The 27149-nt window shown below is 27.1% G+C and overlaps 1 protein-coding gene across 1 annotated transcript in view; it reads left to right on the forward strand.

Annotated features, from left to right (window-relative positions):
• The window catches only part of Polr2I (RNA polymerase II subunit RpII15), a 31090-nt gene extending 8088 nt beyond the window's left edge, over nt 1-23002 (forward strand). Inside the window, exons 5-6 of the mRNA XM_071182887.2 lie at nt 3734-3860; nt 22839-23002. Of these exons, the coding sequence (XP_071038988.1) occupies nt 3734-3860; nt 22839-22901 (190 nt within the window). The 3' untranslated portion in view covers nt 22902-23002. The remainder of the gene's footprint in view (nt 1-3733; nt 3861-22838) is intronic.
• The last annotated feature ends 4147 nt before the right edge of the window (nt 23003-27149 follow it).

Here is a 27149-nt window from a genome sequence, read left to right on the forward strand (position 1 = left end):
TGTTGGTGTAGTTAACTTCACACTTTCAGAAGCATTTCTTTTTTTGTTTTGTTGTTTGCAGAACAGTAAGCTAAAGTGATCTATTTTGAAGGTAAAGTTTATTCACATGTAACTAATAAAAAAAACTGATGACTTGTGCCATTGGTTTTTATTATTATTATACCATTCGTACTTTGCAGGAATAAATATAATGTAGATTTGTACTGTGCATATTTCAACAATTATTCTAGCAATTATTTCTGACTTAATTGAAAATAAAGAAACAACTAAGTTAGATGGATTTTTTTTCCTCCAAAAAATCTGAATGATTGATTTGAATTGGTTGAAGGAAAAAGAGACAGAAAACCAAGACAGTACATAAAAAACATGAAATATTAACTAGAAAAACAAAATTAATCTTCTTTAATGCTGGACACAAGAAATGCTTCAATATTTTTCCAAAAAGATTAAATCTTAGGAATTTATAGTCAAAAGGGAAATCGGGGTGTGATTTTTGTCACAAATTGGATATCACAAAAGCCAGGGATATTCATGTGGCTAAAGAATGGAAAGTTGCCAAGTGGAGCTATCAAGAAACATATAAAAGAATCAGCAAGCATCGTTACAATGAAAAGAGATGGACTCCGGGAAAAATCCAGATTTCCGGATTACCCTCTAACCGCGATTTGGAAATTGAACGTCCAGAAACTTCAAGAAATCATCCATCACTTTTATGTATAAAAATTCTTATTTATTTTATTTGAAAATATTGGAACTAGAATTTATACTTGGCATCTTTTTCATTTGTAAATATTTTTTCTGGTAGAATAAGCAATGTGATTGGAGATATAAGTAAACTTACTATATATAATTATTAATTTAAATTATGCTGCATTTAATTTATTTAGAATTTCATGTTATGAAAATGTCAATAATTTAAATTTATAAAGACACTAATTTTTTGAAATATGCCATTAATGATTTCATTGAAGAAATTTATAGGATTTTTTAGCTGGGCTCACAATTACCCCTGAAGTAGGGCACTGGGTCCATGTCCAAGAAGTCGTGGGTTCAATTCCTGCCGACCGCAGACTTCTCATGTAGTAAATAGTGACTGATGCACGTTAAATCAGTCTGGTTTGTGTCCAGCCATCTTCCCATAGCAAATGATACGTCTAGGGATACTGATCCAGGAGTTTCCTTGTCTTCTGGATTGGTTCAAAATTACAAGGGTACAGAGTTGAACATTAGTAGTCGTAAACTCAAAAATTGGGTTGGGTGTTCAACGACTGTTATAAAAATAAAATAAAAACATTATTTCAAAATATTTCAACTTATGTCAGAACAACTTTAAACAGTCAAAAATTAATGCGATATGCAAAGTTTTTGCTAAAATTAATGAAAAATTCAGTCAACTATATTTATTACTGTGTACAGTTTGACCAAACATTATCGTCTATTCTCGGACATTGAAGATTGATCTGCAAATACAAAATGAACTGAATAGTGGCTTTCAGGGTTCTCATGGTACTTGTAAAACCTTGAAAGTCCTTGAATTCTGTGATAGAGTACTTAAAAAGTATTTGATTTTCTCAAAATTAAAATCACTCATACTTGCATAAAAGCACGAAAAAATTCAAGTGGAATTGATAGAAATTCAAATCATTGCTCTTCCTTCATTTCTCATTCATCCATTTGTCATTTTCTTAAGGATAGTTAAGGTCAGAGAAGTGAGAGTTCAAGACCCCATATATTTATTTACCTCTTCTGTGATTATGATTGGATGACAAAATACAAGTAGGGTGTGGGAGAAATCAATTGTGGGATAAAAAATATTGAACCAAACCATGCCTAGTATTAATCACTGGTTTCATACAATTTGCTTCATTTATTTTCATGAAAAGTTTCACTGTCTGATGCCAGTTTTCAAAAGTTTTTCCAGTATTCCAGTTTTCACAAGTATCCAATGTCAATTGGAAAGTTCTATGTAGTTTTCAAAGTGATTTGAAACAGCAATATTCTAATCTATATAAAACTATCAGCCAATAATAATATATATAATCTGATAACTATTAGACCTTTGCATTGGGAGCTAGCTGTAAGCTATATGTATTAAGCAATCTACAACTATTAAACAATGTAAACTTACTTGATAAATTTAGTGAATAAATTTTTTTGTCAACTGAGCATTGTGCTTTTAAAAATATACTATTTCTACTTCTACGTAATTATGAAATCTGGTTTACATGTATTTTAGCATACTCACTATATTGCTGAATAAAAAATAAATTGATTTTAGGTCCTTAAAACTCATTGAAAAGTCCTTGAGTTTTTTAAAAAAAAATTTTAGTGGGAACCTTGGTATTTATTCAAGAAAAATAGCAACCAAAATTGTGGACTTTATTTCCAACAAGGTAATAAATAAAATTTTTGTAAAATTACAGAGACAGGAATTAAAAACTTGTGATATTATTGTTGAGGCTCCAGCTGTCTCCTGCAAGCACCTTTTATCTTTGTCAGATTAGTTGAACTGCAAAAGTAAGGTTCTGAATCAGTTTTCGAAATTCTAATGCAGACTTTAAATGAATTTCATTTGACAACAATTATTTAAAACAAAATTTAAATGCATTTTGTTGCCATGAAGGGAAAAAGTCTGGTGTCAGTGTTCGAATTATGAGTTCTTTTCCAAATATTATAGCCTGGCATTGTTTTAATCATTGCCGCCAACTTGTTTTAGCCAATTACGTCCAAGAAGTTAATCATTTTTATTGATAAAATTGATTCAATTTAATTTACCAATCAAACAAAAATCAGATTGGCATTTGGTCAAAAAAAATTCTTAGAAATTCTTGATTAATGCCTGTTCTATATCTCCTAATTTATCTGAAAATATTTTGTCTTGCATGTTTGGAAAGATATTGTGGTGCAAATATCCAACTTTTGGTTATTTAAGAAAATTAAAATGAAAAAAAGCTTATTTAGAACTTCCCTTTGGTAATAAAGAGGCCTTCTTTATTCTTATTATAAAAAAAATTACTCATATTTTCAAAAGTAATAGTTGTAAATTTTGTATAAAATAGCTTTTTGTTTTCAGTGTTGGGCTTAAAATTTCTAACAAAAATCTGAATTCTGAACATTAAGAAGGAATTAATTAAAGAAATCAATAATGTTCCATAATCCCCACCCTTAATATACTTGTATTAAGATTCTTTTTAAAAATAAAGCAAATATAAGGAAACAAATGCGTGGTTGCAAATTAATATTTAGGTGAGGTAAAAATACTGTAAAACTTAAATGAATCACTGCTGTAGAAAACAACAAAACCTTTTTGATTTCTTAAAGAAATGAAGGATTTGAAAGACAAAATTGAGGAATCCCTGAGTTAACTGGTTAACTGAGTTAACTGGTTTTTATATTTTTAATTATTCTTTCTTCAATTGGTCAGATTTTAAAACGTTTTTGTATTTTCTTTGCTTAAATAACAATTTACATGGTACATTTTTTATTTCGTTTTCCCCCAAGAATTTTAAAGGATCTATTTTAAAGACAGTGTTAAGGGTAATTCCCTGACCTTTAAATGTATTATGCTTTTAAATCAATATCATACTATTTCTAATGTCTTATGTTTTTAAATCAATATCATACTATTTTAAATGTCTTATGTTTTTAAATCAATATCAAACTATTTCAAAATGTCTATGTATTTTTTGTTTTCTAAAATGTAATGTGCTTTTTAAAACTTTCTTTTGTGTAGTGAATTGACGCAAATCGTATCGGATGTCATTCATGATCCTACTTTGCCGAGGACAGAGGATCACGTTTGTCCCAGATGTAGTCACAAAGAATCTGTGTTCTTTCAAGCTCAGAGCAGAAGGGCTGAGGTTGGTTTATTTCTTTTTTGTGGCTCACAATTGTTAAATTATGCTTGAAATACTATTTAGTTTAGTGTTATTCAACATCTAAGTATTTTATTGTATTTTTAAGAAAACAGATCTTTGGGGGAAATTATTTATTTTATTTAAATGTTTCTTAATGCTAAGTACATTAAACTAATTTTTTTCACTCAACAAAAAGTGCAATTTATTCTTAATAATTTTTCATTCATTTGTTTGTTTGACTTAGGTAAAGAAAAAAATTACATTTACAATTCAGTACATGCTGTAGCCAAACTCTTTATGTATCATAAAAAATATATTAATAAAATTTTTGTTCATGATTCGAAATACACATGTGTATAATACAGTATATAATATAATCATATATAACATATATAATAATACAGTACACGCACACAAAGTAGAAGTGTTTTTGACATTTTTTTTTAAAAAATTTCAAGAAATACTTAAAGGATTATTTTTTAACTTTAGAGGTGTTGTTTTTTAACTTTAAGACTTTTAACTTCAATTCATGCAATTTAACAATACCAGCTATAAATTTTAAAGCTTTAAGAGGTTTTGGACACCTACTAGAAATTATGAAAGAAAACAAATATTTTTATACATCCTATGCCAGAAAATCAAGCAATATGCTTTTAACTTGCATGGATTACTTTAGTTATTAATTGAAATAACTAAATAAAATTTAGTAAACCTACAGTAAATATTTATAGAAATAAGGACATTTTAATAAAACAACTTATTTTTTTGCTAAAACTTAATAAATATTCAATTGCATCAAACAATATTTTTGGAGCAATTTAAAATTAATTAGCAAAATTATTTGTTTAAAACTTTAAAAACCGTGCAAGATAAAAGTGTGGAAGGTAGTTCTTTGACACTGTGCATCCGCACATTTCTTAATTTTGTAGCAAATCAGATTTGGCAACTACTGCAAAAAATTGATGTGAATATCTTACAAATTTAAATTATTCAAGTGATTTTCTAAGTAGTTTTTGTATTTTGTAAGAGCTCAATATTTTATGAAAGCTCAAAACGATTAGGGGCTTTCCACAAATTTTATGGTTTCATAAAGCAAAATTTAACAAATGATAATACTTTGCAATATTCGTCCGGAAACCAAAATGTGGTGGAATAAGGAAAGAAAACATACTTTTATGGGGTGTGATCCCCACAATGTCGCTTTCATTATTAATAAATCTTGTTTAATAGTACAAAATGAAATTTCATCGAAATCCCTGATCATTTTGAGCTATCTTTCAAAAAATGGAAAAAACTACTTAGAAAATCGCTTGAAACTTTTTAAGATTTTAAAATCAAGCTTTTTTCATAAGTTGCCAAATACAATTCACTACAAAATTAAGATTTTTTTTTAAATTTTTTCATGTATACGCAGTATAAAAGAATCACCTTAAACACTTATATCTTGCACAGTTTTTAGCATTTTTTTTAAATTCAATTAAATGATAATAAATTTAATTCAATTAATTTTTAATTGCACCAAAAATATTGTTCGATTCCATTGAATAAGTAATAGCAAAAAAACGTAAGGCAAAAATATTTGTTGTTTATAAAAATGTCCATATCTAAATAAATATTCACTCTAGGTTTATGAAACTTTATGCGGATATTAAAAATAACAATTTAAGCAATCAGTACAAATTACAAGCTTATATCTCGATTTTCTGTCAAAAATACTTGTTTTCTTTCGTGATTTATTGTTGGTCTCCCAAACCTCTGAAAGCTTTAAACCTTATTGCTAAGTATAAAAAATCACATGAACTAAACATCTCATAAGTTATGAAATAATCCTTTAAGTATTTCTTAAAAAACTTTAAAAAATGTCGAAAACTCAAATCAATTATTGTAGGGTAGTGTGTAGGTTCTTCACAGGTTGGTAATATTTATGAAAAAAAGTTTGTTGGTTGAACATATTGATGATGAGGGGGGGGGGCTACAGGACACTTTGTCCCTTCCCTATATACTACTATTAATTTCCTATTTTTATATTAAAAAAATTTAAAACAGCCCTATATTTTGCATTTTTATATGAAATATTAAACAAAATCAGCATATTTAAAAATTCTTATTTTTTATATTAATAATTTTTATTTTATTAATAATCCTGTATTTTATATGACTTTAGTAATCAAAATTCTTATTTTTATAGTAATAATCCCTCATTTTTATGACTTTAGTAATAATCCCTTATTAATAAAATTTAAAATATCGTTTTTTATTTTACATGCAAATCATAATCGTAATATTTATTTTTACCTTTAAAATCAAAAATATATTTTCCACTATTAATTTTTCTTATAGCTTTATCAGATAATTCCCCATGACATTTCGAGAGATAAAAATCTTTCTCATCATTGTCTACTTCTAATCTAGCTACAATAGAGTCACTGTATTTTGTATTTATTTTTCTCAGTGATATTAAATTATATTTACCTATCTCGAGTTCATTTAATTTGTATGTTTCAGGAAATCGTTTGAGGTCATTAATTTCTTCCATTTATTTAGAAACATTTTTTGCAGTATAATTTCTGTAATACATGCACTTGTATAACGAACATCCAGGTCCTAAAATTTTAGTACATTTAGGTACATCAATGTCAATAGATGGTATATTCAATTAATCTAATATCTCTTTTTCTAAAATACCTCCTTTATAAGCAAATGTACCACCGTATAGTTGATATAGGTTATTTATATAATTTTTTATGTCTTGATGATTTATCCATAAACTATTCTTATTTCTATTAAATCTTAATCCGTGTACTTCTGAAGTGCATTTACGTACAATCTTAAATTCTTGATCATTCAATTCACAATTAGGTGTAAATACGCCAATATATTCACCGATTGGTAAATTTAAATGAACCCATCCTATCTCTCTTACGATTGGGAAAAATAAATCCCTGAATGTTTAGGATGACTGTAATCTTATCTATTTATTAAGAAACATTTTTAAAAGCCAAATGGCACAGTATCATAATTATCTAAAAGTTTACGTTTATCGTATCCAAAGGTATAACGTTTATTTGTTTTAATACTTGAAATATTTCTATCTTTTTCGATTTTAAACTGATTGATTTCTACATCTAAACAATCTGTTTCACCTGTTATTATTTTAGTCCTATTGTCAAAGTCTAATATGGTTTCACTCTGATAAGTCGTTTTAAATCCTTTTACTTTTCCATGTACAGATTTATCATTTAATTTATACCCATAATCTTTAGAGGCTCCAGCTATCCAAGATGTAATATATTTATCATTTCCCAATTCATCAGTCCATTCTCCTAACATGCATCCCGTTTCAATTTTATTGGTTCCGTCGTCTATATATACTATACTATCTGTATCATAATAAAGTACTTTATCTCCTAATTTATCTACCATTTCATCTAATCTAATTCTGGCAGAACTAGTTGTAAAAGCAGCTATATATACATTAGTATTGAAGTTATTTTTTTCAAATTTATCTTTCATTTTATAACTCATTTCCACACAATCGTTGTTTAAAAAATTCATATTCAAATCTTTAATAGTATCATTTAGAATAATTCTATAAAAATCTTCAATTTCCATCACATTCACTTTGCTTCATATTATTTCTTTGACCAAACTTACCCCATAAAGAATTTAAACATATTTTAGCTATGAATCTCAAACCTGGATTTTCTTCAATTTTATCTAATTTAATATTTAATTTTTCCTTAACTACTTTTCTATACTCTTCTTCATTTTTGAAATTATTTTTCCACTTATCACAAGTTTCTAATTTTATTTTTAAAAACATCTTGACATATTTTCTAAATAGTTTATTCGATTTATTTTCGAAATGCCACACTTCATAAATATTCAATATTTTGTATCCTTTTTTAACAGCTAATCTGATCTCATCGGTAGTCCAAGTTCCAATAATGCATCGATCGCAATCATCGTGTTTACATTCCGAATTTCTTATCTCATGACACATTTCGCATTTCTTCTTTTCTAAAGTGATTTTATTGTTTCAGAGCAAGTTCTGCATAATGAAAATATTAATTTTTCTGCTTTATAAGGTAATACTGGATGATATAATTTTCTGGGTGGAAGTACTTTACATTTTAGTAATCCATACCAATTTTCATTGTATTTTTTAGGATTAAATACTTTGATAGGATGACCTTTTGGATAGTTATTGAAATAGTTTACAGTAGGATATAAAGAACATACGTCAATATATCTGCCTTTTTCATTACTTTTCATTTCATATTTTAATTTGGTAGGTTCACATCTTCCACCATAAAAAGCATCTCTAGGATTTAAAGGTTCTATAAAATCTCTCTTCCATTCCTTTTTCATGTATTGTTTCATATCCTTATTATTATCAAAATCACACTCCCAGATATTTACCAATTCATAACCTGCTTCAATTATATTTTTATTGATCTTCTTAGTTCGTTTATATAAATCTTCCATAAGCATTTGATTAACAGTGTTTACTTGTGTTCTAGTGAAACATTTGTTTCATCCATGCCAGAAACATCCATTAAATTGAAATACTGTATTTTTATAAAATCCATCTACCTTGTAATATTTTTCACCTAATTGCAATTTTTTCTCTCCTCCATTCAAAGCATGACGTATATTAATATTTTCCTTTTTTGATATGTAATCTAACCAAGCTATTGATTTTTTACTATACTGATCTTTTTGAATGACATTTTCATCAATAGCTATTGTGTTTTCTTTCAAGAATTTATCTCTGTAAATGGCCATACATAGACCAGCTAAAGTGACATATTTAAACGGATCTACATTCACAGTTTCTAAGAATAATCTTCTTAATTCTAAACAACCTTTTCTTAAAATATCTACATCAGATCTACATCAGTATTTTATAAATTCCTTTTGGAAATCAAAGGTTTCATGTTTAATGGAATCATACCATTTATCAAATTTTTTCCTGTCTTCATCAACCATATAATTATATCCATAGTAATATTTATCTGGATATTTACCAATATAATTTTTGATTCTTTTGTTTGTTGAATAAATGAGGAAAATGACCCTTGGCCAGTTCATTTAAATTGAATGCTTTTGGAAATTTCTTGATTGCACACATTGTAAAATTAATAGAATCAATAAACCTTATATTATACTTATCAGCTTTCATATATGCTAACTTATTTCCTTGATAAATTGTGAATATTTTTATATGTTTTTTAAAACAATACTTAGCTAAAAATTGAAAATCAAATCTTTTTCCATAATGAGCTATAACTGTATATTCAATGTGTTCCTCTCTAAATAACCATTCACAAAAATCGCTTTCATTTTTAAATTCTGTTTCGTTTCCATGAAAATCATGACATATAACTAGATTCACTTCATGAATTCCTGTATCTTTCTTGGTTTCAACATCAAAAAATAAGTATTTTTCTGTATAATCCAATTTACATTGCGTACACCATTGTTTTTTAATACATTTATTTTTTACACAATTATCTTTACATACACCTCCTTTACTTTTTTCATTTTTCATGAAACACTCATGACCTTTAGTGACCCACTCCCAACAATTATTACAACGATATTCACCACATATATGTTTACCAGGGTCTCTTTCAGATCTTTTAATATTTCTTTTACATTTTAAACATTTCCATAAATTTTTACACTAGGTTTCTTTGGAAATTCTTTTTTATGATTATCAAAACAATCTTCTCCTTTAAATTTACGGTTACATTTTTTACAAAATATTTCCTCTCCTTTACAATCAGATTCTTTAACAAAACACCTATCACATTTTAAAGGGCATTTATGTTGATCTGAACGTTTATAGCCCACTTTACAATAATTATTCTTACCTAAAAATCCTGTCATTGATGTGATGACATCGAAATGATTTCTATTCTTATATATAAAAATACATGTTGATTTATAATCACCATTATATATAATTTCATTACCATTTTCTCTGCAAACTATATTGATCTGAATGTCTAAAAAATTTTCAAATATTTTAACTTCTTCTAAACTGCACACTTCTAAAGGAATTTTGCATATATCATGTAATTTTATAGCTAATGTTTTTTGTAAAACACAACCTTTTTTAATATAAATTATTTCATTGCTTGATAATTTTTCAGTACATAATTTATCACTTAACAGTTCAGGATTTTGGATAGCTAAAGCTGTTACAATTGATCTAGCCAAACATATATTATCATCATTTTTACTTTGACAAATGCTTTTCTTTTTTGCTGGATCTGTTTCAGAATACATTTTTAAAGCCTTGTGTCTACCACCGTGAGGTAATTCGATGACATTAAAATCAAATATACATTCAGTAATATCCAGTTCCTTATATTCAATTTGATTAGATAATTTATCAATATAAACTTCAAAGGCATCTTTTGTGGACATCATTTTATCATGAAAAGGCTTATTTAATTTAGGATTATGTGTTATTATATCTACTTTACCAATTATATTTCCAATAGCCCTTTTAAATATATTTCTTAAAATATTATAGTATTGTTCAGGTAAAATTTTAGATCCTACCACTCTATATAGTTACTACTCTCCACAGTTTCTATAAACTTTATATTTTTCAATATATTGACCTCTGAATTCAATAATTTTATAATCTGGTTTAAAGAAATTTTTAAGATTTACCTCTACTTTTACCTTATCTTTTATTTTTTGAGGCCTATACAAAGCATTTAAATTAGTTTCAGTTAAAATATTTTTTTCTGCTTTCGGTATAATTTTACCATCTTTATATTTTAAATTACAAGAATCAAAAACTTTTTTTAATTCATTTCTTTGCTTAGGATATTTATTAAATAGTTTAGTTTTGCTTTCCATATAATAAGAAGCATCTAATCCTAAATAATCTGATAAAACAGATTTATAATTTCCTGTACTTTTGATATATGAAACTATTGATTCAATGATATTTGATTTTAATCTCTTATCAGTCAGGACAGGAATTTTAAATTTAGTTATCAATTCTCTTAGTTTTTTAATACTGAAAGTTGAGAGTACATTACTCAAGTGTTTGAACTCCTTTGTCATGTTACTCATTTATTAGGATGAAAATTTATAAATACTTTTTATAAAGAGGAGTTCATGCCTTTTATATGAAAATTACCTCTAAAATGCCTTTGTTTATGCAAATAAGTATAATTTTTGCCACATTTGCATTCATAATATGTATATTTTCTTTTAAGATCACAATCTATACATCTTTTAAATAAATATTTTCTAAATTTGTAAAATTCGTCAGCTGACTTCAAAGTCTTACAATCGCAATAAAATTTCTCTTCCATTTATTAGATGGAGTTTTTATAAATATTTTCTGCAGTTAAATCTCATAGTCTTTAAGAAACGAATTCCAAATTTCATCATAAATGTTTTGCTTTTTAGGACTACCTAACTTAATATTGTTAGAAATATTATAATATTCACATATCTTTTTCATAAAATATTTATAATTTAAACTCTTTTTAAAATACATGTTATCTAAAAATTTAAAATGTATGTAATTCACTCCGTTATTGTATTTACTAAAAGGTTTAATGAATAATAAATCTGCTTGCCACTGATCATCAATATGAGATACATATATTCTCCTTCTTCTAAATTTACGAATAATTGGTTTATGTCTAGTATAAGCATCTTGTTCATGTAAAAAATCTGTAATTTGTTTTTGAGATAAACCTGTTTTTCTTTTTAATTCATTGATACCACAATAACCTTTTTCGGGATCATAATATATATCTGCTGCTGTTTCTATGACCCCGCTTTTCTTAAAAAAAACGGCTCTTTTTAGATCCACAAACTTCACATGTACCTTTCATCATCAATCGTCCATTTTTAGAAGTTTCTTTATGAGCATCTTTAGTATTTGTATGATTTTTACATTTTAAACAATATATTTCTTCTTTCATACCCATACCAAATGTTCTTTTAGCTTTGATAATAGGTTTCACAACAGCTCTATCTAGCCTTTCACGAATTGTTGGATTGGGAATATTATCCAATTCTTCTATCATATTTTTATCACATAGATCATTTCTAGTTTTAGTATCTTTATTTTTAAGGTAACACACATCATGTTTATATGCAATTTCATCTACTCTGTTAATGGGCTTACTCCATTCTTTATATGTTAAATCATCGTTTAATCTTTTCTTTCCATGCAATAATTGTGTTCCAGGTCCTGTAAATTGATGTCCTGGTAAATGCATTTCAAAGGGTAAATTATTAATTGCTGAATTGATAAAGCCAGATCCTTTTTGACCACATTCTTTACAACAAAACTTGAACTTTCCGTCTTTACTTAATTTTCCAACTTTGAATATATTACTTTTACACGACATTTATAGGCAATAAAAATTATGAGGTTATATATATTTGTAGCCATTCAATTGAGTTTTTTTAACGTATTTCTCTAATGGAAAATATTTTAAACTTTGAATAAATTCAGCCACTTTTTTATGAATTTCTTCTTCAGTTAATGTATTGGCTTTAAACAAATTCATTAATTGTTTATAAAATTTGTAAGTATATTTATATTCTTCTTTTCTTTCGGATATATTTAAAGATCTGTCGATCACTTCAATCACACCAGCTCCTATACTTAAAGCTGATAAGGGAATTAAAATAAAACCAGATAAGCCAGATGCACTAAATAAAAACTTACTCATAGATAGTGCGATACTAATCTTTTAATAGTAATTATAACTTTTTCTGTGAATAAAAATTCTTTTCTCTAAATATTCTTCCATTTATATATACACAAATTCTTTATTTCGGTGCCTCATATTAGGATTGACTAAATCTAAAACTAAAAAATCATATGGTTTTTTGATACAGTTCTTATACATTTTATTAAATTCTTCTTTTGTTAATTGACCATCTATTTCTCGTATTATTTGTTTAATTTCTTTTTGTTTCATATCGAAAAATATAAAATAATCGCTGTTACTTCTGATGGTTATAGGTATTTTATAATTGTACTGACTTATATAGATAAGGGATGCATTTTTCTTTCTTCCTCGTATAAAAAATTCTTCTATAGATTGTTGATCTTTTTCACATATACAATCATCAAATACAACTAAATTCATATAGGAAGGATCCAAGTCATCTACGGTAATAAAATCCTCTAGTTTGGAAGAAAACAAAACTTGATCTTTTTTAATTTTTTTATATTCTTTCAAAACTTCTTTTTTATTCTTTAAGCCTTTACATTTTTGAATATCTTCTAATTTTACATGTGTAAATTGAGTGTATTTTTCTTGTAATTTTGCATACTTAGATTCAAATATGTCTTTTGCACACATGTAAAGTCTATCAAAGTGTAAATAGTCATAAATTAAATTGATTAATAAGTTCGATTTTCCACTGTTGGAAGCACCATTTATGATTAATCTAAAGGGATGTATAGGCAATAGAGGATGTTGATTTGGATCTTTAAATTCATCCGGTTCATTATAGTCTTTAATTACAATTTTAGAATGCATTTATTAATTAAAAAATAATCTACTGCGAGTAAAAAATAATCTACTGCGAGTAAAAACTATTATTAAAATATTTTTTTTAAATAATTTATTCTTTTAATGGTTCATATAGCGGTGACAAATTTCAGAAGAAGTATACAAACTATCTTTTCTTTCTTTGAATTATAAAATTCTTCCGGTAATATATTGCTTTTATTTTTTATTAAAGGCAAAAATCTATTTTAGAAACAAATTCTATTACAATATCTTTATCAATATCTTGATATTGTATAATATAATCCCAATTTACATAATCTTGAAATTTTCTTATAAGGTCCATTGATAATTTTTGATATCTAGATGCGACATTCATATTTAAACGGTCATAATAAATTTCTATAAATCTTAAATCCAATCTTTGGAATCTTGATATTTCATACCAAGTCACTTTATCTAAATGTCTCTCAATAAAACGGATAGATAAGGTTTGATATCTACAAATTTTTTCCCAATCTACATCAGAGGCATGTTTTTCAATAAAAGGTTCATTGAGTTTTTGATATTGAGAAATAATATACCAATCATTTGGCTGCACATATCGTTCGATTAAAACTTCAGATAATTCAGAAAATTGAAACACATATTCCCGCTAAACTTATAATTACATCTTCTGAAAGTTTCTTTCTAGAAAAGTCGTTCCAATTAATTTCATTGGCCATTTATTAAGAAGAAAAATTTATCTTTTCAATATGTAAATAAGGCTTTAATTTACAGCCTCCTCCTGTTAGCACTGATAATGTTAAAACTTCATTTAACTTTCCATACGCAAACATAGCTATTGCATCTTCATTAACATTTATCTCTTTATCAAGAAGTACTTCTTTCACTTTTTCTGAACATATTTTAGGCTTTTCCCCTACTTTATCACAGGCTAAAAAAATTGTAATTTTCATATACATGTTTTGTGATAATTTTAAGTTTGAATCTAAAAGTTTTGAAGTAGTTTCGTTGAATTCAAAAGTCTTGTAACCCACACCTGTAAACTGAACAAGTCTATCTGTGGTAGCGCAAAAGGTTTTATTATCAACGTAATATTTATTAGCAAGGTCGGTATCATTTGTGGGCCATTTTACACTCGATATTCTTTGGTTGTGAGCATAATAACTTCTATTAATTTTATCCCACAGTATACAATAATAATCAAGATGTTTTTTGGTAACAGCATCGCCTTCTTTTTCAAGTTCTTTTACATTTGATATGATTTTATTTTTAGCATCAAAATTTTTTTCATCATGTATTAAACTTTTGTCTTTTAATTCATCGACATATTTTTTAGTTGAAGCATCATTGTCCTCTAGAGGAGTAGCTATACTTCTAATACATTTATGTTTAGCATTATAATGACCGTTATTACGAATTAAACACTTATTTTTTAAATTATCTACATATTTTTTAGTTGCAGCATCAGATTCTTCTCTAGGATCTCCTAAATTTTTTATATATTTTTGTTTCGCATTGAAAAAATCTTCCCCGTGAATCAGACTATTATCTGTTAAAGTATGAATTTTTCTTTTATTTCCTTGTAGCGACTGTCTACGTAACTTTTAGTTGCAGAATCACTATCTTCTCGAGGATCGAATACATTTTTTAAAAGTTTTCTTTCCATATCATAATTACCGTCATTTGTTATTTTAAACCCTATACCAGGAGGACCTTCTTTTATTTCGTCGCTCAGAGGATAATAAGCAGCCATTTATTAAAATAATAAAAATCCTTTATGTTTTCAGAGTTATAATCATTTTTATATCTTGAGTTGACATATTCAAGGAGCATTTGTTTCTTTCTTTCAAAATAAAGTAAAAAACATAATTTTTAGTAGTATTATTTCTCAACCTCCAATTGAATTCAATCATTAAATTACTTAAGTTGGTATAATTTTCATGGTTTGCCAAGTTGAAACAAATTATAGGATACTTACTGAAATTTGAATAGTTTATCATACAACCTGTTTCAGAATTTATATTATTCATTCCTGATTCTAAAAGAGCATAATATAATCGATTATAATCACTATTATTAAAGTCCATCATATAACTTACAGTGGGAACTTTAATGTTATTAATCATTAACCAGCATTCTATCATATCCAAGTGATCAAACATCATGTTATTTTGATTCATATTTTCATTTCTTTCTTCATATTGTGGAATGACATATAAACTCAAAACTTCATCAGATGTAGCAGGAATAGAATAGGATCCACTGGCATTTTTATAAAATACATTCGATTTGATAATATTATAATGATCCCAATTTATTTCTATATGAGTATTTGATAATTTTAATTCATTGAATTTTACAGATGCTGAATTTTTAAATCTAACATAAGGTAACCAAAGTGATAAATCTTCAACAAGAACCTTAAAATCTGGATTTTGAATATCTGTATACAGCATATTTTTACTATCATTTCTTTGAATTTCTATTTTAACTTGGAAACCTGTCATTATTTTTTTATATTCGTTAAAGAAATCAAATATATACTTTAAAGGAATCCATATTTTTACTGTTTGACTATTTTTTGTAAATTTACATCTTTTTGAAAATCCTTCATTAAAACTTTCATTTAGTTTAAGGTTTTTAAAAAAATCAGTTATTTTGGTAGTTCAGCTGTATCTACATAAAAGAACATGTTAGTAGCTTCCGATGTTGAATAATCAGGGGTGAAGTGTATCATCCCTAATACTTGATTCATAATGGCTTTATAATTTATAGTGGATTCAACTTCAGTATTTCCTATAGTCAACCTGTTTGAATTTATGAGACCTCCTCCATTCACTAGGGTAACATTTTCATTACTTATTGCACCCCCATCTCCTTTTACAATTTTTAATTCTTGTTGCAGATATCCTGCAGAATATAAAATATTAGCATTTGTAACATTGATAAAGAAATTATATGTAGCATTTTCACGAAGATTATCTCTATTTTCACTTTTTAATTCTCTATATTCAAAACTTTCAACGTCGTTATTATAATAATAACTAGTCAGTGTCTTTCAAATCATAAATTTTATCCATTTATTTAGGAATAAAAAGTTTCAATCCAGCACCATGCTTTTTCTTTTTTGAAAATATTTCATTCAATTTTTCTCTTACAAATTCTTTAGATTTATCTTCTACAATTGGACTTATAAAGTCTGAAAAGTAGCCTCTTCCTTGTATTTTTTTGCTCTTTCTATATAATCTATGTTTGTTCATTTATTTAGCAATAAATTTGTACTGTACTTCTTGTTTATTTAAATCAATTAGTTCACCTCTATGATTTATAATTCTCATTCTAATTCGATTTATAGAATCAGATTTAACGGGAAAAATATCAGTTTATCAAAATCTTTAAAATATAAACTTCCAGGTGGATTTGAAGATGTGAAAGAATAAATGACTTGAGATTGAAACTGATTTATATAAGCACCATCCACTATATCACAGTGAATATAAATATTATCATTACCATTAGCTATATCAGCAATAAATTTACCTTCTTGCTCTTCCTCTTCATATATTTTAGGTTCAAAGCCTAAAATTTTGTACAATTCACTTTTAGATAAATGAATTTTATAATTCTTCTCGAGTTTAATACTAAACCTTTGTCTTTCTTCGATTATTCCAAATAGTATAGGTGGATCATTTCCAAAATATTTTACCATATAACGATTCAAACCTCTTATACTATAATGACCATTTGGAATAATGAAATCTATCCATTTCACACCATCAAAATATGAAAATTTATTGTTTTTCTCCGTAATATTATTCCATGAAATATACATTGAAAAAGACTGAAGAGCTATCTCTGTAAAATGAAAAGGTCTCGAATACTCAATGGTGAAATCTTCAGATTTATCTGCGTTTTTCGAATCTAATATAATATACTTCATTTATAAGGAACAATTTTTTCATTTAAATTACTAGGTTCTTGAGTAAATGAATATAAAACATCAATAGGAGATTTATTTTTATTTCTTTCAGTTATATATTTCATACAATAGAAACCACATTTTACAGAAATTGGTTGTTGTAAAAAACTATCGTTATATCGAATTTCTTTTCCAGAAGTATTTAAATAATTTTGTATATTTTTAGGAAGAAAATCCTTTTTTATTTTTATGGTGTTATATACATATTCTCCAAAAGGATCAAAATATTCTATAAAATCATACTTTGGGTCGTTATAATAACAAACCCAATGAGTTCCACTCCCTGTAGATATATCTAAATTTATTATTCCGTTTTCAAATTTTCTTATCTTTTTAGGTAACATATCAATAGTAAATATACCTCTAAATCCTTTTTCGTTTTTCATATTTTCTTGTATTACTTCGTTGGATATTCCGAGGGAAGATATACCCCTTTTCCACAAGGTTTTTTTTTTTTAGTCGTACCTGATCCTGATATTTTATCCAACACTTTTTTGGTTCCCCTACCAGCTGCTCCGCTAGTGGCTCCTAATGCTAAAGTAGAAAGTAAAGGCACTAAAAATGGTAAAAACCCTCCATTCTTTTTCAGTTGAGTCTTTGATATTTTAATTCTTTTACCTTTAACAATTTGGTTAATTTGTGTAGCTGTTAAATGTAAATCAAAATTGGGTGTTTTACTTTTATCTATTTGCAAACTAAGTTCTTCACCATTTTTATAAGCTGATTTCAATTTAGAAATCTGACTGTCGCTCAAGTGTACCTTTTTCACAATATACATTTATTTAAAGAAGAAATTTTGTATAATATTCCTTTACCTGTTCATTCGTTAAAGTTTTCTCTCTTAAAAGTTCATCCAACAAAATAACGATTTGATTATATAATTTTTTACTTTTAGAACCTTTACATAGTTTATCTGTCAAATCAACTAAGATATTCAGTTTATCTTCTAAACCTTCTCCAATATAATAATTACCTAATTTAATAGCATTTAAAGCATCTATATATCTTTTCATCGTATTCATCAATGTATCAGCTTGATCAATAATTAGTTGTTTTGTTTGTTTCAAATTTTTATCTTTTATAAGATTTCTATTTTTTGTTTCTAGAGCTTTTTCTCTTTTAAATTTATCTCTTTGATCTTTTGCTCGTTGAATAACATTATCAATTTCATCATTAGTTTTATTCATTAGTTCCGAAGGTAATTCGAAATCGAAAAGTTTTAGTGTTTTCCATCTAAAGATTTGTTTAAATTTAAATATCCTTCAGCAAATTATTCATAAAATTATTTATGACAGGGATGAGATTCTTCCGCGGATTCGCGGATTTCCGCTTTTTCTCAGATTTTTCCATTTTTCCCGCTAATTTCCGCTGAAATTTTTTTTTGCACAAGTTAAAATATTTTATGAGGAATTTAATTTTCCGTGGAGCGAAATTATTGAAGTCCTCATTCCTCCCTCTGAAGTTTCTCTAAAAATCATTACCTTGGGATAAAACTGGTTGACCTTTATACGGGGATGAGATTTTTTTCGCTTTTGTCTCTCGAATTTCAGCCTTTTTATCAAAAACTCAGATTCTCTAAAAGTTTCGTTTTTTTTTTTTAAATTTATTTATAAATATCCCGTTTTTTTTTTTTAAAAAAATTCAGTCGTTGAAGTCAAATTATTGTATTTATTTACGATTTTCAAAGAAAAACAGAAAATTCAAACTACGTCCTAGCTGCTAATCCTTCCGCATGCTTACTTATATTAGCTATTTTCTCCGATTTCACGCACAGAAAATAAGATTTTTCGTATTTTTTTATCCGTCGGCGCGATAGCTCGTATTTTCGTAATTTAGACGTCGCTGCTTCTTGTATTCTGGAGAGAAAGCAAACAAAAAAAGCGAAAAAAAATAGAGGTGGATTTGTGGTGAAAATATTTATTTGCTCATTCAATTAATCTTGTAAATTTTTTTTAATAATGTAAACAAAAAACAATTCAAACAAGCTTTTTAGAAATCCCAAGTCCAGACTCTGCAAATATCTCGATTTTTATTCACGCGATTTTAATATCAATCATCGATTTTCGTATTTACCTGATTTAAAAGTTGCGCATTGCAATTCTTATTTACGCTTTTTAAATATCGTACATTATGACTCGTATTTACGTGATTTAAAAATCTAATATCGTGTTTTGAATTTTTGCATTTTTAAAATCGCGATTTTATTATCAAACATCGATTTTCGTATTTACCTGATTTAAAAGTTGAACGTTGCGATTTTTATTCAGGCCATTTAAATATTGTACATTGCGATTCTTATTTACGAGATTTAAAAAACCAATATCGCGATATGTATTTACGAGCTTTTAAAAGCTACGCGAGCTTAAAATCCAATGTCGTGATTCGTTTTTGCGGTTGTAATATCGCGCAATTTTAAAATTATGCATCTTGATCTAAAAATTACTCATCATAATTTGTATTTTCGCATTTTTTAAATTCGATGTATAGTTTCACATTAACGTGATTTAAAAGCCTCATATCGGGATTTATAATCACATGGATTACAAGTTTAAACAAAAATTTGACAAAAAAAGTGCGATTTTTATATATATATATATATATATATATATATATATATATATATATATATATATATATATATATATATATATATATATATATATATATATTCATTCTTGGATTTCCTCTTTTTTACTTTCTGACTACTCTCATCCCTGTTATGAACACTTCAGAAAATTATTTATAAATCCTTCAGCTTTATCAATCATATTTCCTGCATCTTCAACATATTCTTCTATTTGAGGATTATTAATTACATCTTTTATAGCTTTTAATTGTTGTTGTCTTGCATTATCTATTTTTTCCAATTTCTCAACTACAGGTTTATGAAAATCAACCAATGATTTCTGTATTCCTATATCTTCTTCAAGTTTCTGTTCATTGTTTTTACGAATTTCTGATTGTAGTTTAACTAATCTTAGATCATTTTTTAATTGCTCTACCAACTTTTTATTTCTTTCTTCTTCGACTTTATCCATTTATAGGTAGTAAAAATAACTGTAAGGCTTTTTTGCCTAAAAAAGTATTCTAAAAATGTTTCTTAATAAATGGATAAGATTACAGTCATCCTAAACATTCAGGGATTTATTTTTCCCAATCGTAAGATTGTAAGAGAGATAGGATGGGTTCATTTAAATTTACCAATCGGTGAATATATTGGCGTATTTACACCTAATTGTGAATTGAATGATCAAGAATTGAAGATTGTACGTAAATGCACTTCAGAAGTACACGGATTAAGATTTAATAGAAATAAGAATAGTTTATGGATAAGACGTAAAAAATTATATAAATAACCTATATCAACTATATGGTGGTACATTTGCTTATAAAGGAGGTATTTTAGAAAAAGAGATATTAGATGAATTGAATATACCATCTATTGACATTGATGTACCTAAATGTACTAAAATTTTAGGACCTGGATGTTCGTTATACAAGTGTATGTATTACAGAAATTATACTGCAAAAAATGTTTCTAAATAAATGGAAGAATTTAATGACCTCAAACGATTTCCTGAAACATACAAATTAAATGAACTCGAGATAGGTAAATATTATTTAATATCACTGAGAAAAATAAATACAAAATACTATATAAAAAATAAGATAATAAATAAAAATAAAAAAATAATATATAAAAAATAAGAATTTTTAAATATGCTGATTTTGTTTAATATTTCATATAAAAATGCAAAATATAGGGCTATTTTAAATTTTTTTAATATAAAAATAGGAAATTAATAGTAGTATATAGGGAAGGGGCAAAGTGTCCTGTAGCCCCCCCCCCCCATATACTACAATGATGTATTTCCATTATTCTATTCCAGACTGATATAGGCAAACTATCATATATTATGAACTGCTTTAAGGAAGAATTAAATATGATACACAATAAAAATCTTTTATTTTTCAAAATATAAAGTTCCTTCAAAGTATCCCTCATTTTTAATTAACATATTATTAAAATAATTAATTTTTGGAAATGATGCAAAGGGTGTGGCTGCAGGACTCATTGGACACCACCGTCCATCAAAAGTGCAAGTGCTATGTATACTTTTTGTCAAAGAAAGTTAATGAATTGGTTATTAATTGCTTTAATTTATTACCAAGTTTCTTTTCCTTAGTTTTACACATTCAAATAAGTGTTATTGTTAAATAAGATAAATTAGTTTTCAAATGTAAGGGAATGTTATGCCTGTTATTAAAAATAGTATTCTAGAACTGTTTTTGTTTCTTCCCTCTCATTTAATAAAGTTTTAAAAGCTTTTACTAACACTTTAAAACTGACTATTCTTAGTAAGAAAACTCTATAGTTCGAAGAGTTGTATTTATTAAAAATGTTCCTCATTTTAAAACCTGTCATTAACATATAAGTCAATGGATGTGAGCCCCGTGGCAGAATCGTGGCGACATTGTCGCAAAATATTGCAGAGTTCTTGCAGAAAGAATTTTCTTTCAGGAAGTAAAGAATTTGGTTTTTCAGAAGTAGTAAAGAAATTTGGTTTTCTGCAGAAATTTTTCATCTCTAAAATTATAATTAAAAGATGCCTTTTTCAAACATTAGAGGGGGGAAAAATGTTGAAAGATTCTTTTTTTTCCTCCAGAAATTATTCTTTGACACTCTCATTTTGCGTCAATATTCTCGATAATTCATGAGGTATTTCACTTGTTCTTTAAGACAGTTATTGCTATGAATTTTTGCTTTGGTTTCAGAAATCCCGATGTCTTTCATTGCTCAGTGATTATTTATATTCAAGTGAGTTTTTGAAATATACCGATATTATTACGGCACGCAAAATTCGAATCGCAGATTCAAGATATCATTATTTGAAACGATTGTTTTGCATAGATATTCTTATTAATCCACGCTGTATATTTCGTTCGCGTGATTTCGCTGGCGATCTTTTTTTCAGCAGTCACTGCTGCACGATTTTTAATTTTTGATGATTTACGAAATGCGAAAAAGGAAATAATTAGTGTGTTTTCTTGTTTAGTAAAATGTGAGAATCACGCCCATGATATTAGAATTTTAAAAAATATTACATTTTCATTTAAAAATTAAATGCAATTTTATTTCATTCAAATAAGTTTTTTTTTTTGTAAGCGCAATGCTTTTGTTACCTTAATAGTTAGTTAGTCACATGTATTATTAAAAGCATCTTGCAGAAAGATTAGTACTAGAGAGGTTTATCACAGAAAGCCCAAAAACATTCTGCCACAGGAGACGTGAGATTATCATAATCCAATTGTTTTATAAGCTAAATCTGGTAATAAACAATAACAGGAAAAATATTTAGGGGTCTTGGACTATATTTGAATATTAACTCCCCAGGTGGAGCCACTGGGATCTAATTAAAATTTACTAAGATCATTGAAGAGATCATTAACATTTTGTATTAATTTTTTTTTTTTTTTCAGGATGAGATGAGACTTTACTATGTATGTACAAATCCAAATTGTACTCATAGATGGACTGAATGAACATTCATTTTTCTAGAATGGAAGAGAAATTTCTTTTTTAAAAGTGACTATGGAAGAAATATTTGTAAATACATTGAGCTGTAATAAAATTTTACGTACTATTTGTAATTTTATTCATTCTGTAGTTGCCACCTCAACCAGAACCAGAAAAGTACAAATCTCCTGAATTTTTTTCTTAAAACCATAGATAATACATTACATTTTGTTCAAATTTCGGAATATTTTAACTTTTTTGTCTTTGATTTTAAATTCATTAATATTTCGTAAATATTTACAATCAGTTGCAATAATTACAACTTTAAATTTTTATTGAATCGGGCTGTATGGATTAATTTATTTAACAATAAAATTAAAATGCTTTTATCATGCTCGTCTACTGTTTACAAAAGTAAAAGATATCACTCTGAATAACCCAATTATTGGATTTTCAGTGTCAATCTTGCAGCATTTAAAATTCGGTATGTTGTAATTTGGTATTTCTTATTTCATTTAAAATAAAAGAGCTAGCTAGCTTTACTTTTGTTAATTTTGCAAATAGTTAATGAAGTTAATAAGAAACATTCCCTAAGATTGACAGCTCTGCCATTATTCTTTGTAATGATTAAATAGTGTAAGAAACCTTTACATTTATCATTAAGATTTTAAACAGAAAGTTGTGCCAAAATCAATGATAGTTAGGAATATTTTCAATTCGTGTTGGAAAATATATTTTGCATTTGAAAAATAAGTTAGCTTAGGACTTTAAATATGCAATGCTGCCCAAAAGGCTTTGTGAAAAGTGTCTAATCCTGATCATAAAATTTAATTTCTCATTTTGAAGTCAAAATTAGCTGTACAGATAATACTGCAAGATATTTTTTTTATTTTATATAAATTTCCAACAATGGCAGAAACCATTAGCAATCAAGTACCATTTCAGAGAAGTAAAATAGTTTCTTCAGGTGGCCGACTGAGAAGGCCGCAGGTTTGAATCCCTCTCCGGGCTTGCACATTTTTTATTTAGAAATATTGGCAATTATGCCTTGCCCAGAGCCCCGAGTTCTGATGGGGCCCCCGAAAAGTCTAAAATCTCATTGCATTAATTTTTTTTTTTCATTTATTACTTATAACTCAAGAAGGCACCCAGATCCCACTTTTTCTTCTTTTTCTAGTTTTATTCAGAGATTTATGCAGATTATTTTTTTCTTTTTTACATAGTCGGATGCTTTTCAAAATCTAATCGAAGTGTTTACAAATATAAAATAATTGTTATTCTTCACTTTTCTAATCAAAGAAGCAATAAAACGCTTTTTCCATATCCTCCCTTTCGCAGCTACCACCCACAGAGTTGTAAAGTAGCCTCCTTACTTTACACTGTGAGAAAATGTTTTTAGCTTCTTGATATTGCCTAGGCGCTCTTCTTTCCTAACTTCGGAAATATCAGATATCCACAGAAACACCCCTTTGTTTGGTTTCTAATCATAAATTTCTAAGAAGAAAACATTTCTAGGGCTGTTGAGATTTCCATAGTGTCTTTAAATTGGGACTCGTTCAATTCAAATTTTTCTCTCACAAAATTTAGATATTTTTTCTAATTTATTATAAAAGCTTTTTTTCCCCTTTAATCATCCTAAATGTTTCAACGAGCCTAATTGTTTAATTTATTTTATTATTGTAGTTGATTTAATTTTGCTATTTTTCAAATCAATCGCAAGAATGAAATCGGAATTTCTACATCAAATTTTCGTGGGATATTAAGAAGACATAAATCTTTCACGTTGGAGGTAAGCAAATATGTCTATTAAATCAATTTTGGTAAATCAATTTGATTTTAGGGAAAACGGGAAGCGTTTGCGCAGTTTTTTATGTATACATTGAGATTTTTTTGTTTATTTATTTAAATGGTGGGCCACTATTCAATTCCGTCTTTGACTGTTCTGTTTGCCAAAACTCTTGATTTGGTCTGTTCTGGATAAAATTTATACAACAAATGTAATTTTATTTCAATTTTACTTACTGCTAATAGACAGAAGCAACATATGATTTTGTTTAATAGAGCATTGAAAACAAATGATCATAAGCTAAAAATATGTTTAAACATGAGAAAAAAATTGTTTAAAACTCCTGTATAACCAAATTTTCTATGTTTCCCCTAAATATGAAATATGTTTAATTTGTAGTATTATATTTCGTACACGAAATTAATTTATTTAGTTAGCTTATGATTTTAGTGTTTATTGATCATATTTGTTTCTATTTTTAACTCCTTTTTGTAGTTATTATGTGTTTAAAGTTAATAAGGCTTCTCAATTTTTTTATTAATAAGGCTTTTAAATTTCCTAATCAAAGTCGAAAGAATTTCTTAAAATTATAAATCGAAACTATATATGAAATTTTGACAGCTTTGTTTTTATTTTAAACGTATCCATTTAATTTAATGAAATTAAAAAAATGGAAAAATATAAATAAATGACTGAATCAGATAAAAAACATCGTTGTCATATAATCGTTAAAATAATTTGAGTATTAATAAATTGTTTAAAAATAAGCAAATTTTTAGTTTAAAAGGTAAAAAAAAATTTTGATTTGCTTAAAAGGTAATTATGCTCGATCATGAGACTATTTAATATCTGTTCCTAAGGATCAGAATTCTTTTTTATTTTACTTTGTAGGAAAAATGATATATACTTAATACTTTCATGTGATATGCTGCAATTTTAAATACCTAAAAGATTATTCATATTGTCATTTCAAAAAACAATTAATACGCAAAAAAGTAGTAAAAAAATAACTGTCGCAAACAAATTAATATTTGTAAGAACGAAACAAAAATGATATCAAAATATGCTGATTTACTAGTGAGACAGGTGGAATGAAAGACATCGAAACCCATTTGATTGAATAGTAAAACTAGGTGTTTCTAAAATCCAGAAATCAATTAGGCTTCTTTTTTTTTTTTTTTTTTTTTTTGTAATGAAATTTATCAGGGGCTATTCGTTAGATTTCAATATGGGTTATGTTTTTTCTTAGATTAAATTTTAAACATTAACAGATATTTGTCTTTTAAAACCTTTCACTCTAAAATAATTATTAATTATATATTCATTCTATAATAATTATTCTATAATTGTAATTCTAAAATTAATTGCTAATTGATATAAGGCTTTAGTGTGTTCCATTGATATATTAAATGTCTTCCATCGGCGGAGCCCCGACATTGCGATTAAAATTTCTTAAGGTAATTACGAATATTATAACCTAAAAACAGACTATGTTTAAAATATTTAATTCGAGGAATGTAGATTTTTCATCGTTTTATCATTTTAAATCCTAAGGTTTTATATCCGACAGTTAAATTTGCAGTCCTTGTGTTATATCTAGTCTAGTTTTGAATTTAATTTTGGTGCATATACATAAGCTGAAAATAAATAAGATAAGCCGAATTATGGTTTACTTGAACTAAAGATACTTGTTATAAACGTTAAAAATGGGAATTTGGAAAGCATTTTTCAAGAATGTCAAATATCCAAATGACTTAATTTATTAAAATTTTAAAAAAAAAATTTTAAATATTCTCATGGCAAGTGTGTATATTTGGGCCTGATGATTATGAAATCTAACACAAAAATGTGAGATCGTGGGCTCTATTCCAGCTGATGACACTTTTTAATTATTATTTCTTAATACTGAAAAATGTTTTTCTTATTTTTTTAAGTACGCATAATAACTAATAATTTAACAATTATTTAAAAAACTGGAAAGCTCCGCTACCTGTTCATTTTGCTCACTTATCCTCGTGGTTGCTTCTGCATTCATTGCAGGTTAAGAGGAAAAACGGTTTATTTCCTTTTTGAAGATGATTAAATTTAAGCAAATCAATAAAATTGGTACCAATCAATAAAATTGGTACCTGCCGCAGAGTTATTACTCAATAAAGTTGGACTCATGGGATAGAGCATTCTCCTCCGAATGAGGTGCACCGAGTTCGAATCCCAGTGATGGCCGATCGATATGAATTCCACACCCGGCTTTTACCGACCACAGTGCTGACGTGAAATATCCTCAGTGGTAGGCGGATCATGGATTAGAGTTCCCTTGGTATCAGATTAACCGTGGGAGGATTTCGTGGTTTTCCTTTCCATGTAACTCAAAGGCGGGCTAGTTCCATCAAAACGTCCTCCACGAAGGCAAAACTTTCTTCCACTACTTGATCCAGGAGTTCTCTTGTCTGTTGGATTCGGTTCAAAATTACAAGGCTACGGAGTTAAA

This window comes from Parasteatoda tepidariorum, chromosome 4 (genome assembly GCF_982258835.1).
Source record: "Parasteatoda tepidariorum strain Cologne lab strain chromosome 4, Ptep-v5.0, whole genome shotgun sequence".
Lineage (NCBI taxonomy): Eukaryota > Metazoa > Arthropoda > Arachnida > Araneae > Theridiidae > Parasteatoda > Parasteatoda tepidariorum.